This window comes from Dendrobates tinctorius, unplaced genomic scaffold (assembly GCF_039654945.1).
Source record: "Dendrobates tinctorius isolate UK_male_01 unplaced genomic scaffold, ASM3965494v1 ptg000192l, whole genome shotgun sequence".
Taxonomy (NCBI): domain Eukaryota; kingdom Metazoa; phylum Chordata; class Amphibia; order Anura; family Dendrobatidae; genus Dendrobates; species Dendrobates tinctorius.
Window position 1 is genome coordinate 8,057,440 of NW_027361859.1, and position 15,383 is coordinate 8,072,822.

A 15,383-nucleotide genomic window follows, 5' to 3' on the forward strand; every position below is an offset into this window, starting at 1 on the left:
CAAATTGCCTCTTCAGAAAGAAAGAGGACTTTTACTCTACAGCGCCACCTATTGGTAGTAGCGATCCTACAAGTCACAATCAACCCTTTAACGAGTCTTGTAGTATGACTTAGGATACAAGCCAAATCAGAATCTCAATTTGCAGACACGGTGTTTCGAGCTGTTGGCTCTCGTCAGTGCAAAGTATGAGATCTGATTTGGCAAGGTGAGAGGCTCTGGACTAGGGTCTAAGAAGTAAGGTTTCTCCTTGCGGAGAGTGACATGCCAGCTGTGGCTTGTCAAGGTAAGGAGACTTATTCGCCGTGCAATGCTCCTCTGGGAAAATAATATGCAAATTGCCTCTTCAGAAAGAAAGAGGACTTTTACTCTACAGCGCCACCTATTGGTAGTAGCGATCCTACAAGTCACAATCAACCCTTTAACGAGTCTTGTAGTATGACTTAGGATACAAGCCAAATCAGAATCTCAATTTGCAGACACGGTGTTTCGAGCTGTTGGCTCTCGTCAGTGCAAAGTATGAGATCTGAGCATGAGGAGAACATAATTTTACCTCTATATAAGTCACTAGTGCGACCACAGTTAGAATACTGTGTACAGTTCTGGTCTCCGGTGTATAAGAAAGACATAGCTAAACTGGAGCGGGTGCAGAGAAGAGCGACCAAGGTTATTAGGGAACTAGGGGGTCTGCAATACCAAGACAGGTTATTACACTTGGGGTTATTTAGTTTGGAGAATCGAAGGCTTAGGGGTGATCTTATTACAATGTATACATACAGGGCCGCCATCAGGGCATGACAGCCCTTACAAGTGTATGGGTCCCGATAATTAGGGGGGCCCGACCATGCTGGCAGCCCGGTCCGCGCTAGGGCCCCCTACATATTATTCAGGCTTCTCCAGCTTTATATTAAATGAAAGCCTAGCGCATGCCTGGCCCCCCCGGGCAGGCCCCCCGCACCATGGTCAAGCCAGCACCGCAATCCCCCCCCCCCCCTGCAAATGGTTCAGCCTCAGCGCCGCCCCCTCATGTGACGTTACATGCTGCTCTGCTCCACTTCCTCATTCCGGAGCAGAGAGAGCAGCATGCTGCGGTGTGCCATGTGGGACTGGGAGGCAGCAGTCGGACTCGCAGTAGACGGTGGACGTGGACGGCGGCAGGTTAAGGAAAGTAGTCTGTTAGTGTCTCTGCGGGGGAATGCTTTAACTCTATGTGCGGTCATCCTCTATGTCAGTCTCAGCCTGTGGCTTTGAAGCCGCCGGAATACTACAAGTCCCAGCATGCCCGGTCATCCATAGTCTGTAGGTCTTCACATTATACTGCCCACTGCATGGATCCTGGCACCATCCTCACCGCGATCCACCACCAGTCACCCTGTTGTCAAACTCCACTTGCTGGATGTGCCCAGCCCTCCATATTCTCCTCCATGGGCATCTCCACCCACAGTGCTGGCATCGCCGGTCTATGCCTCCTCTTCAATGTTTACAATCCCACAATATGGGACCAGAAGTCAGGACGCCCTATCTGACGGTGCAGGAGCCATTGTACCAAGTCTAAGGAAGGAAAGCCACTGGTTACTTTTATCAGGGACCCCCATGTCCTGGGGGAGACCCCATACCCTAGGGGGACAAAAGAGACCCTTGTTCTACGAAAGACAGCTGGGACCCCTATATCCTGCTATATCCTGAGTGGGCAAAGACTTTATATCTAGCAGGGGGTGGAAGGAACCCCTATATCAGGCAGGGGGGCAGGAACACTTTATCCTAAGGGGCAGAGATCCCTATACCCGCAGGGGGGGCAGAGACCCCTATATCTAGGGGTGGGGGGTAGATACTCCTATATCCAGGGGTGGGTGCCACAGACCCCTATTTCCGGGGAGGGGTGGGAGGGCAGAGACCCCTATATCCAGGGGTGGGGGGAGAGAACCCTATATTCAGGGGTGCAGGGGCAGATACTCCTATATCCAGGGGTGGGGTCCGCAGACCCCTATTTCCAGGGAGGGCAGAGACCCCTATATCCAGGGGTGGGGGGAGTGAACCCTATATTCAGGGGTGGGGGGGCAGATACTCCTATATCCAGGGGTGGGGCCCGCAGACCCCTATTTCCAGGGTGGGGGTGCAGATACTCCAATATATAGGCGTAGGGGGGGCAGAGTTCTCTTTTTCCAGTTGGGGTTTATATCCAGGGGTGGGGGACAGAGACCCCTATATCCATTGTTGGGGGAAGGGACCCCTATATACACGAGGGGCAGGAACCCTGTATCCTAAGCGGGGCAGGGACCCCTATGTCCAGGGAGGAGGCCCCTAAATCCATGGGGATGGCACAGGGAAGCAATATATACTGGGTACATACTGTGTGGGGGCTTGAGCCACTATATATAGAGGAATGGGGGGCATGAACCCCCATCGGAACACAAAGTCAGAACTACAACTCCCAATATTCTCCTGCCCTACTGCTGCCTCACAGCCTAGTTTGAGTGCAGCTGCTGCAGAAGCTCTTGTGCGGCTCCACTGACAGATGCAGGTGCACAGTTCGGAGTTTGGGTGAGAACTGTCACTCACACAGGAGGTTCTGCAGCAGCTGCATTCTGTGTTGTCAATCTGCTGAACTACAAGTCCAAGACTATCTCCTGAAACTTTGCACCTGCCGTCACCTCCTCGCATATCGGTCGCTGAAGGTGGTGAGCTCTGCAGTCACTAACAGGAGGTTCTGCAGTGGCTGCGTCCTCAGTGTCTGGGGCGGTCAGTCACATCCAGGCAGGTCACAGTGTCTGTCTGTCCCTCTCTCCGACGTCTCCGGTGGCGTGCGCCCAGGCTCATGATGGATGGGGCGGGAGTGGGGCTGTGGGGGACAAATCTCCAGCGTCCATAGGCATGCCGCATGTTGACTGTCTCCACTCCACCTGCAGCTCAGCCTTTTAGTCAGCCGCACAGACTGTGCTGCATAGTACCAGCATGCTGCTGACTGTCTCCACCTTGGCACCTGCAGCTCAGTCATTGTCCTTTCCTTTTAGTCAGCAGTGCTGACTAAAATTGACTTGCTGTGCTGCAAGTGGAGACAGTCAACATGCTGGTACTGTGCAGCACAGTCTGTGCTGACTAAAAGGATAGGACAACGTCTGAGCTGCAGGCGGAGACAGTCAACATGCTGGTACTGTGCAGCACAGTCTGTGCTGACTAAAAGGATAGGACAACGTCTGAGCTGCAGGCGGAGACAGTCAACATGCTGGTACTGTGCAGCACAGTCTGTGCTGACTAAAAGGATAGGACAACGGCTGAGCTGCAGGTGGAGACAGTCAACATGCTGGTACTGTGCAGCACAGTCTGCTGGCTAAAAGGATAGAACAACGGCTGAGCTGCAGGTGGAAACAGTCAACATGCTGGTACTATGCAGCACAGTCTGTGCTGACCAAAAGGATAGGACAACGGCTGAGCTGCAGGTGGAGACAGTCAACATGCTGGTACTGTGCAGCACAGTCTGCTGGCAAAAAGGATAGAACAACGGCTGAGCTGCAGGTGGAAACAGTCAACATGCTGGTACTATGCAGCACAGTCTGTGCTGACCAAAAAGATAGGACAACGGCTGAGCTGCAGGTGGAGACAGTCAACATGCTGGTACTGTGCAGCACATTCTGTGCTGGCTAAAAGGATAGGACAACGGCTGAGGTGCAGGTGGAGACAGTCAACATGCTGGTACTATGCTGCACAGTACAAGCATGTTGACTGTCTCCACCTGCAGCTCAGCTGTTTTTCCAAGAAAGGGCGGAGGGATTTTGGAAGGTTTGCATGGTGGAGGAGGAGCTAGGGTGGAGGCGGAACTGGGGTGGAGCCTGGGCGGAGTCTCAAGGGGGCCCATAAATTTTGCCAGTATGGGGCCCCGAAATTCCTAGTGGCAGCCCTGTATACATATATGCGGGGACAGTACAAAGGCCTTTCTAATGATCTTTTTACTCTTAGACCTGTGACGGGGACAAGGGGGCATCCTCTACGTCTGGAGGAAAGAAGGTTTAAGCATACTCACAGACGCGGATTCTTTACTGTAAGAGCAGTGAGACTATGGAACTCTCTGCCATATGATGTTGTAATGAGTGATTCCCTACTAAAATTTAAGAAGGGACTGGATGCCTTTCTTGAAAAGTATAATATTACAGGGTATATACACTAGTTTCCTTAATATTGCGTTAATCCAGGGAGCTAGTCTGATTGCCGTATGTGGAGTCGGGAAGGAATTTTTTTCCCCAATGTGAAGCTTACTGTTTGCCACATGGGGTTTTTTTTGCCTTCCTCTGGATCAACATGTTAGGGCAAGTTAGGATAGGATATGGGTTGAACTAGATGGACTTAAAGTCTCCCTTCAACCTTAATAACTATGTTACTATGTTACAGAGTGCAAAGGTGTCTCCTCCTGTAGGTATTGTTTATGTAATCATAAAGCTGCATAAGGCATCAACTCTTTCAGGTTCTGTTCACTCTGTTGGTGGAATGTGTCTTTGAAAATGGCATTCTTCATTGGCTTAAAAATTTGGGGCTCATTGGTTAGACACATGGCCATTTTGCGTCCAGTCATTAGCTTGAATGGAGCTCGGATACCCATCAGTACTGCTGAAAGGGACGTCATGCATGAGGAACCCCTCTCCAACAGTGCTTTAGAAAGCCATGAGTTGAGGGTATGGCTTATTTGCTCCACGATGTCCACTGACTTAGGATGGTAAGGGACATGAAACCTCCACTTTATGTCCAGAAGAAGTCCACAGAGAGCTCCTTCTGTCTGATGCTATAATTCTGCGGATATGCCATCGTGACAGAACTTGTTCCCCGAGAACCCGGGCAGTAGTGGTGGCCAAATCACTGACCGTGCTGATGGCTTCTACCCATTTGGAAATATCCACCACCACCATCAATGCTTAATATGACTTTCTGTTGGTGATGGTACAATATAATCAATCTTGATTGCGAACCATGGACCCTCGCTGCTGCACTGGCTTCAGGGCTCATTCCCTTGAACTAACCTGAGCAAATTCCAGGCATTGCTGGGTGACTTCTTCTACCGTTGTGGACATTACAGACCAGTATACTTTGTCTCTCAGGATGGACAGTTGCTTGTCCCGGCCAAGGTGTCCAAACAATTGGTGATTTAGCCTCATCCTCCCTGACTGTAGATGCTGTGAGACTACTGGTAGAGGAAGTGGTTGTGTACTGGTATCATAACACAGGATCCCCTGACATATTGTCCAGGAATGCTGTGGAGCTGTGATGTGTCATTAGAAGAGGATCTTTTGCCTCTTTGAGCTTGGTTTGGCTTACTGCAATCTGGAATGCAGGAATCTGTTTCTGATGGATCCCAGATACTGTTGCAAACCTGGCCAATTTGTCAGTCTTGTTTTCCAAAGTTAAAGGCTGTTCTTCAGCCTGGTGTGTTGGGATTTTAATAATTGCTGCCTCTGCCGGATTCACCATGCCCCATTACCACAATTCCTTCAGAACCGTCACATGGGCCAGAGGTTTATTCTGGCTGTCCACAAATCCTCGTCTCTTCCATGTGTCCAGGTGCAGGGTGGGGGATCGAACTACATATGAACTGTTGCCATATATAGTTCGATTTTTTTTTTTTTTGCAGGTTGAAGGAGGAGAGCTTCCTTGACAGCCTCCATTTCAGCCCATTGTGCTGACATGTGACCTGGCAACCTGACAAGACTCTAGGTGCCTGTGGTCTCGTCCAACACCACAAATCCTGTAACATACTTTGCCTTGTGTTCAACTTTCAGATTATGACCACTGAGGTCCATGATCCACCTCCCGACTCTCTCTGTTGGGAGACTCCAGGGAGTGTATCTCCATGCAAGAGGACCAAAGGGAAATGTGGAGTCTGCAAAGTGAGGAGTCTGAAGCCTACAATATGCTCTGTGGTTCTGACAGCATAATGTATGACAGCAAGTTGTTTGGTACATACGTCAAACCCTCATTTGAAAGGCCAGAGGAGCCAGGAAAAGTATCCCAGCGGTCTACTGTCATGTAGAAGGACAACTGGGAAAGTCTTAGAAGCAGTTCCAACATGTGCCTAGATATCCATTTCCCCATCTGATTTGAGGGGGGGCAATACAGGGGCAGAGGAGTGTTCTCTTTTCAGAGTTGAAAAGATCTCTTCCTGTGCTTTTGACCAGCCCTTAAGTAAGGGTTCTTCTCCTCTAAGAAGTTCATAGAGGGGTTTCACTTTGGCAGCAAAATCCTCTATGCCTCCCTCATGAAGTTGACAACTCCCAGGAACTTTCGCAAGACCTGCAGAGTGCCCGGCCGAGGTAACTTAATCCTGGTTTCCACTCAGGCTGCCACAATTCCTTTGGCCTAAATTGTATTTGGACAACAAGAAAAGTCACCTCTGCCATATCCAAATTTACCTTCTGAGGACTCCGCTTGAGTTCGTATTAAGCTATTAATCCCAACAGCTCCCTTAAGAGAACCAAGTATTCTTCCATAGTTTCTGTGTGCAGGAGCAAGTCATCTACGTATTGCAGGAGACATTCCGGCCAAGGAAAAACGCTCAGTATGGCATGCAATGCCTAGTGAAAATACATAGGATTGCTGTGTAACCCCTGGGGAAGTACATAGAACATGTACTGTTTGTTCACCACTGTAAAGACAAATCTGTGCCTACAGTTCTCAGTGTGTTTAATTGAAATGAATCCATTGGCGATATCGATGGTCGAAAATATAGAGTTTTTGCCACTTAGCCTCACCTTTATGTCGGGAGTCTGTAACCACAGGGGCAGACATGGGGGTATACATTTTAAGGACACATAGGTTTATACTGAATTGCCACATTAGAATCCTTTTTCATCAGCCATAGAGGGTCGGTGCACTTTGAATTTCCCTATTTGACCACGCCCCTTGTCTCCAATTCCAGGACCATGTTATGTATCGACTTGTAAACTTCTGGTGGGAAGCGGTATTGGCATTGAGGGGGTTGGTCTGGCACTTGTATGTCTTCGTGAAAATCATTCAATCTGCCACAGTTGTTTTTGTGGCTGGGCACACAGATCAAAATGTTTGTACAGAAGGGGTAAAAGGTCTATGCTGTGCGAGAACCCTGGCCATTTGTATTCAAGATCATCTGCAGAGCTTTCCATCACTGGCAATGGTGGTCCCAGATTGTATGACACACACCTTAGATTGTCTGAGTTTCTTTCATACAATGCAGTTTGCCAAATCTATGATCCATCCATTCTGGGTCATTACATCAGTTCCATTTATGTTGTCAGAACCTAGTTCTATATATTTGCCAATCTGGACGATCATTTCCTCAATTCTGTGGGCCTTTACCATCCCCCCCCCCCTGTTTGTGATTAAATCTGATCACCACACACTTAGGACTGTTTGGATGTAAATCATGTTTGACATTAGTAATAGAGATTTCCGCAACTGTATCCAGCATGCTTTGCGTGTTGTGATCTTTGATTCTGGCCTTTATTTGGAGTCTCCCAGAAGCAAGTATGACGTTACAAACTGGTGCCAGATCTTTAGGGCTCTCTGTTTGTCAACAAATATCGACAAGACTTTCAGTAAGTACCTTTGAGGTGCATACTGTCACTGGTGGGTTCACAACTATAGTTTTCTTTGTGGACTCTTTAGATTCCACACCTACTGCGCCATGTGCTAGTCACCTGACCTTGTAAATGTCCCCAATTTCTATCTGCCTGTCCCACTCCTGTTCTGGCATAATTAGGTTTCATATTGAAACCATTATTATTGCCAGATGTTTTAAGGTTGTTACGGTTCCATATCCATTAAGGAGAATTTCTCTTCATATGTCCGTATTGTAAGCACAGAAAGCATCGAATGTTCCCTGACCTTTCCAATGGCGCATTCGTAAGGCAAAAAGTTGATTTAGTGTTAGATCGCAAGATGAACGTGTACACCATGCTAACGTGTATGGGCACACACGCCCTTATTTTAAAGGACTTTTTATTGTGCAGAAGCTCTTGTTTAAACTGCTCAATAATCATGGCTGCATGCGGATCATGCCTTGTGGAATTCCGGTACCTTGATCCTTTGTGACATTCTTTTACGTAGCTTCTAACAGAATACAGATAGACAAAGGCTCATTATGTATAGTTGGCTTGAACTTCGTTAGCATTTCCAGAGTGACGTCCTAATGTCTTGTTGCCAGTCTCATAAGTAAGGTGTTCTTCCTGATCATAAAACTGCCCATTCCTGGTTTGTGTTCTTCCTGTTGCTTCATACCTATGCACAAGGTGTGTAGACAACCATAGTTTGAATAGCTTAATATTATATTCAGGGACTACAGAATATTTATTGCAAAGATATCTCATGAAGTAAATGGATCTACATTGGAATTGTATTTCGGGATCTCCTTGCAGATCCGTAACAGGAAATTTATCCTATCCTTGCTATGTTTAGGATAAAATTCCTCCGGCCTTTCTGGACAATGTGGCAGATTAGAAGCAGTGTGATCCATTTCCCACCTACTTCCATATTCCCAATTGTCGTCCTGACCCTGGGAGCGGCTGCTATGTCTGCACTCCATCGGTGTTGGAGTGAACTGAAGTGACCGTTCCACCTGTCCACTGGTCTCTGTAGCTCTGGGTCTATGATCCCATGTGAGACGTGGACGCTGTTTCCTCCATTTCCTCCTTCCTGAAAGAAAAATCTCTTTTGTAGCCAAACATGCTATTCATACCAGACCGTGACATATTAATAAATGACAAATTGCAGGACCTTATTAATAGAGAATGGAGAAGGTCGGGGAAAAAAATGTCCCTTCCGATCATCCTTTAAAAGGAAGTACCCCTTTGAGGAGGAGGCTACTACGTCCTAGGACAAATCTCCTAAGCTGGACGTAGCCATTTCGAAAGCTTCAAGAAAGTTTTCACTGGCCTTTGATGATCTGGGATCATAAAAAGACCCCCTAGAAAGGAAAACTGATAGCTTCCTTAAAGGGATATGGAAAGCTTCAGCAGGAGCCCTATAGCTGCAACCTGTACTGCCAGGTCCCTAATGATATGGTTAAATAATCTTGAGGACCAACTAAGTAGTAAAGTGCCAAGGGAGGCCATCCTAGCCTCGCTCCCAGTTATGAAAGGAGCAGCTGCCTTCCTTTCAGACTTTTTAGCAAACTCTGCAAGATTGGCGGCTAGGTCAGCGCCTTTATCCATAGTGGGTTGTAGAGCGGTCTAGTTGAAATTTTGGCCAGGTAACATTTAGGCAAAAGTTAAACTATGCTCTCTCCCCTGTGATGGAGAATTCTTATTTGGGCTCGCTCTGGATGATATCTTGGAAAAGCAGAGGATAATAAGAAAGGGTTTCCAAGATCTCCCTTCCCTTTATTCAAGGGGTCCTTTTGGAGAAAGCGATACAACCAGAAAAAAGATCCATGGACCAGGACAGATGGGATGACTGGACCAGAAAGGGTAGGAGAATCCTCTTTGGTGGTCCCTCCCAGGAGAGCAGGAAACCCTCTCATTGACTCTGCTCCCCAGGTAGGAGGGAGGCTCTCTCTTCCTCCTAGTCCGTGAAAGAATTTCTTCCAGTGCCTGGATCCTCAGCATAATAGTCAGGTTTAAAGCTGGAGTTTCATACACGTCCATTAGAAAGAGATATCAGGACATCTCCATGGACATTCCTGCAGGAACAGCGGGCAGGCACAGGAAACAGAGGTCATAGGTCTGTTAATGAATCAGGTCTTAATAGAAATTCCAACATAAGAAAGAATGGGTTTTACTTCCCTTTATTCCTGATAAAAAAAAAAAAAACAGACAATTCATTTGGTACAATAATCAATTTTAAAAGCGGTAAAGAAGTTCCTGAAGATTTCAGTGTTGAAGATGGAATCAGTAAAAACAACAGTAAAATTCTTCTACCCAGGATGTTAATTGGCAGTGCTAGACCTCAAGTACATCTATTACCATTTGCTGATACATGTACAATACCAGACATTCCTCAGGGTAGCAGTATCAATATAAGAGTTAGTCAGGTGCATTCAATACAGAGCCCTTCCCTTTGGTTTAGCAATAGCCCCTTATATCTTCCCAAAAATATCAGAAGTGACAGCCCACCTTCGGGAGAAAGACATATTTATAGTTCCGTATCTGGACGATTTTCTAATTGTGGGAAGCTCTGTCCGTCACTGTCAAAAGCAAGTAAAGGAAGTGTGCAGCACCCAGAAGAGATTAGGGTGGTGTTTAAATCTGGAGAAATGAAAACTGCTGCCATCTTCCTTATTTTAAGAGAGCAGTAAACTTTTTGATTCCTTGTTTTTAGCAAGAGTATTTTTTTTTGTTTCTCATTTTCCACATTAAGATTTTAGTTATAACAGATGAAAAATGATCTGAATTTATAACTCACATATAATGCCAAATGAAAGGAAGTAGATATTCTCTGTGTTGACTCTAGATGTATGAAGACCTCAACTTCATTATTGCATTATACCGATATCACAGCTGAAGTAATTGTATATTTTATGTGATATGTGTTTTACACTCATTTTTCATTTTTTCTTTTCATTTAGGTTTGAAAAATTTTCCTGACTCATCAATGATGGATAGAGACAGGGACAAGATGGCGGAGAGAATATTACACCTCACCCTAGAGATCCTCTTCCGGCTTATGGGAGAGGTGAGAGATTCTGATGACGTCACATTACATCATTCTTATCTATGGGAATAACAGATGGACAGAACTGGAGAGGTGAGGACTCTGGAAATGTCTGTAGTGAGATTTATTAATGTGTCTCTCCATAACCAGGATTACACAGTAGTGAAGAAGACCTCTAGTGAGCGCTGTCAGGATCCTGTGTCTGAGGGATGGGGAAGACCCCTGAGCCCAATCACGGGGCCTCCACCTCACCCCCTGATACATGAGGACATCAATGTCCAGAAGATCCTAGAACTCACCTACAAGATGATTGAGCTGCTGACTGGAGAGGTGACACTGCTGGGAATGCTGGGACGTTATACAGTAACGCTATGAAGGGATCGGGGGATGACGGTATCATTGTATGTGTCAGGTTCCTATAAGGTGTCAGGATGTCGCCATCTATTTCTCCATGGAGGAGTGGGAGTATTTAGAAGGACACAAAGATCTGTGCAAGGACGTCATGATGGAGGTTCCCCAGCCCCTCACATCACCAGGTAATAGACAGGACTAAATACACACGGCCTATTCTTCTCTGTATGTAAAGAATTAATTCAGTCCCTGTATGTGTTTCCTCTAGATCTATCCAGTAAGAGGACAACACCAGAGAGATGTCCCCGTCCTCTTCTTCCACAGGACTGTAAACAAGAAGATCCCAATGTTCCTCAGGATGATCAGGTAGATGGAGAGAAGGTTTCATGAGATCTCCCCTATGATGTGTAGACGGCTGTGAAGGTCTTGTGCTCAGTCTTGTTTTATCCACCAGCATTATATATTTTATACTTGTGTAATGAGAACGGTGGAGATGGCAGGATTAGAGCTGATCATAGATGGGACTTCTCCATCTGTCTGTGACTTTTACAATATTTGTTTCAGGGTGAAGATTTGACCCATATTACTACTACAGAGACCTATGTAAGGGGTGATGAGCGGTGTAAAGAGATTTCTACAGAAAACCACCCACGTGAGTAGTAATCACTAAATGCAGATTCTTCATATTTGCTTTGTAGTCTATTGATTCTTTTTTATTGTATATTTTGTCTACATTAGGCCAAACTACACATTAAATATGATTTGAATATATTATTCTGCTATAGGTGGGGTATCATATGTAAAACACAGCTGGAAGATGGACATAACATTTTTATATGTGACTGAAGTGTTTGTTCACCGTCTGCTGAGGTCTTTGTACAATAGTGAAAGATGGAACACTCTTAGAGATGTTTTAAAACAGCCTTGTGGGGACTGCACTAAGTATATTGGGCCCTGGGATACTAACATGCACTTGGAACAGTCTAGATACAGTTGTGCTCAAACGTTTACATACCACGGCAGATTTTTTGCTTTTTTTGGCCTTTTTTCAGAGAATATGAATGATAACACCAAAAATTTTTCTCTACTCAAAGTTAGTGGTTGGGTGAAGCCACTTATGCCTGTTTCACACTTCAGTTTTTTGGCATCAGTCAAAATCCACCGTTTGGGGAAAAAAACTGATCTGACGGATTTGCCTGGTGGATCTGTCTTTTTCCCCATAGACTTGTATTGGCGGCGGATTGTGACGGATGGCCTTCCGTTGGGTCCGTTGTGTGACGGATCCGTCATAAAATTGGCATCCGTCAGCTAGAAAAAAACGTCCCTAGGAGCGTTTTTTGTCTGCGTCGAAAAAACGGCTGGTGACGGATCCGTCGCCGTCTGTCGTCTGGTATAATGGATGCCTATGGACGGCGGATCCGTCGCAGGACGGAATCTGTTGACTGATTCCGTTTTTCCATACTGAGCATGCCAGAAGAATTTCCCTTCCATAAATTTAACCCCAAAATCCATCCTGGCACAGAAATCTCTCACACTCTCTCTCTCTCTCTTTTGAAACAGGCCTTATTGTCAAACTACTGTGTATTCTCTTTTGAAATCATAATAACAACCCAAAACATCCAAATGACTCTGTTCAAAATTTTACATACCCTGGTTATTTTTGGCCTGATAACATGCACAGAAGTTTACACAAATGGGTTTGAATGGCTACTAAAGGTAACATCCTCACCTGTGACCTGTTTGCTTGTAATCAGTGTGTGCATAAAAGCTGAGTAAGTTTCTGGGATCCAAACAGACTCTTGCATCTTTCATCCAGCCACTGATGTTTCTGGATTTTGAGTCGTGGGGAAAGCAAAAGAATTGTCAACGGTTATACGGGAAAAGGTAGTTGAACTGTATTAAACAGGAAAGGGACACAGAAAGATATCCAAGGAATTGATAATGCCAGTCAGCAATGTTCAAACTGTGATTAACAAATGCAAAATCAGGCACTCTGTAAAAAGAAAACCACGGTCAGGTAGACCAACAAAAAGTTTGTCTACAACTGCCAGGACAATTGCTCGGGATGCAAAGAAAAACCCACAAATAACATCAGCTGAAATACTGGACTCTCTGAAAACTAGCGGTGTGGCTGTTTCAAGATGCCCAATAAGGAGGCACTTCAAGAAAAATAGGCTGCATGGTCGAGTCGCCAGAATTTAGTCATTACTGTGCAAATGCCACAAAGTATGGACACCTGACTACATTACCTGCAATTCTTATGGAAAACTTAAATACAGAATTTTTTTTAAAAAAATCTATATAATTTCAAAGTAATATGATTTAAACATAATAAAAATGTGTTTATTTTTAGCAGGTGACTATGCTCGGAGCCAAGAAGGACATCAAATATCTTCAGATTTTAAAGAAAGTGATCAAGGAATCAAATATATTACACATGGAGGGCATGCCGTAATCCCGTATGAGAATTCAACTCTTCACACCAAAGAGCTATCATCTTATCCTTTTCAGTTGGTCCTATCTTCATCGCAGATTGTGAAGCAAAATCGAAGAGTTTATACAGGAATTCGGCCATACTCATGTTCAGAATGTGGGAAATGCTTCAAAGATAAATACAAACTTGTGATACATCAGCAAATTCACACAGGGGAGAAGCCATATTCATGCTCAGAATGTGGGAAATGTTTTAGGCAGAAAGGATATTTTGTTCAGCATCAAAGAATCCACACAGGAGAGAAGCCTTATTTATGTGCAGAATGCGGAAAATGTTTTAGACAGAAATCAGATCTTAATAGACATCGCAGACTTCACACAGGTGAGAAACCATTTGAATGTTCACAATGTGGTAAATCTTTTACAGAGAAGGCAGGTTTAGTGGCACATCAAAAAAGTCACACTGGGGAGAGGCCATTTGCATGCTCAGAATGTGAGAAATGCTTTTCCCTGAAATCACATCTTGCTATACACCAGAGAGTTCACACAGGAGAGAAGCCATATTCATGTTCTGAATGTGGGAAATGTTTTAGCCAGAGATCTGGTTTGGTTCGGCATCAGAAAAGTCACACAGGGGAGAAGCCATATTCATGCTCAGAATGTGGGAAATGTTACAAGTTGAAACCTAATCTTGTTGAACATCAAAGAGTTCACACCGGGCAGTATCCTTATTCATGTTCAGAATGTGGGAAATATTTTACACAGAAATCAAGTTTTGTTGCACATCAGAGAAGTCACACAGGGGAGAAGCCTTTTTCCTGTTCGGAATGTGGGAAATGTTATGCCGAGAAATCAAATCTTATCACACATCAGAGAAGTCACACAGGGGAGAAGCCTTTTTTATGTTCAGAGTGTGGGAAATGTTTTAGTCAGCCATCAGTATTTTTAAGACATAAGAGAATTCACACAAGAAAGAAACTAGTTTGATGTTTACAACGGGGTAAATCTTTAAAGGGAAACTGTCACCAGTTTTGTGACATAGCCGCTAAAAAGGTCACCTTCTGCTGCATACCCTACTTCCTTATAGAACCCCCTGACTCCCCTTATATACTGTGGGCAAAGCTGAAAAACAAGTGTGCATGCGCTGACAAACGTAGTTCTGGTGCATGAGCCTGAAATACGTGTGTCAGCGCATTACATTTCTGTTTTTCGGTTTTGCCCGTAGTTGGGCAAAGCATTCGTCGCAGGTGCAAAACGCAATATTTCTGAGCAGGCGCAAGATGTCGCACGGTGCAAGAGGTGTCATCCATGAAGGACGGCGAGCAACAGCCAATGGGCGCGAAGTAAAGGCCCGAAACCACACCCATTGGACCGGACCGAGAAGATTACCATACAGCGCGGGAGAGATTAAAAAAGGTTTTCGGGCGTATTCAAGGGAAGTCGGGGTTATATAAGGATTTAGGGTATGCCGCACAGACTCTGAATAAGGTGATATTTTTAGCTTCTATGTCACAAAACTGGTGACAGGTTCCCTTTAAAAAGGCAGGAAAATTTAGAATCACATCAAAGAAGTCACATAGTTTAGAAGACATTTTCGTGCTCAGAATGTAGGAAATATTTTTTTAAAAAATTGCATGTTGCTACACATCAGAGAAAAGCCATATACTTGTTCAGAATGTGGTAAGTCTTGTTCTCAAAAATCATACAGGAATATACTTCACAGGAATCGCTTCTTAAACATCAAAGAACTCATAAATAACTAGTGTATACATAAAAGCCATATCTTAAAGAGTTGTGCCGCTTTTCTTTCTTTTATACAATCTTACATTTATGCGCTTGCACCCAAATTTGCTATTTTTTTTTTCTTTTTGAAATAAATGTTTTGGGGGCTTTTTTAATGATCTGGAATGAAATGGTTGACATCAGATAGGCATTCTTAGGGCTTATACCCATATGCGAGAAAAAAATCGGTCCCATTTTCGGACCGAAAAACAGAC

At 44.9% G+C, this 15,383-nt stretch overlaps 1 protein-coding gene across 4 annotated transcripts in view; it reads left to right on the forward strand.

Moving 5' to 3' along the window:
• LOC141055790 (uncharacterized) overlaps positions 1-15,177 on the forward strand; it is a 79,223-nt gene extending 64,046 nt beyond the window's left edge. The window contains exons 11-16 of one of the 4 annotated variants that reach the window (XM_073552495.1): positions 10,517-10,623; positions 10,753-10,932; positions 11,015-11,138; positions 11,222-11,319; positions 11,518-11,605; positions 13,307-15,177. In XM_073552495.1, the coding sequence (XP_073408596.1) occupies positions 10,517-10,623; positions 10,753-10,932; positions 11,015-11,138; positions 11,222-11,319; positions 11,518-11,605; positions 13,307-14,373 (1,664 nt within the window). In that variant the 3' untranslated portion in view covers positions 14,374-15,177. The remainder of the gene's footprint in view (positions 1-10,516; positions 10,624-10,752; positions 10,933-11,014; positions 11,139-11,221; positions 11,320-11,517; positions 11,606-13,306) is intronic. The other 3 variants (XM_073552496.1, XM_073552497.1, XM_073552498.1) reach the window with 3 other exon arrangements.
• Positions 15,178-15,383: the final 206 nt, after the last annotated feature.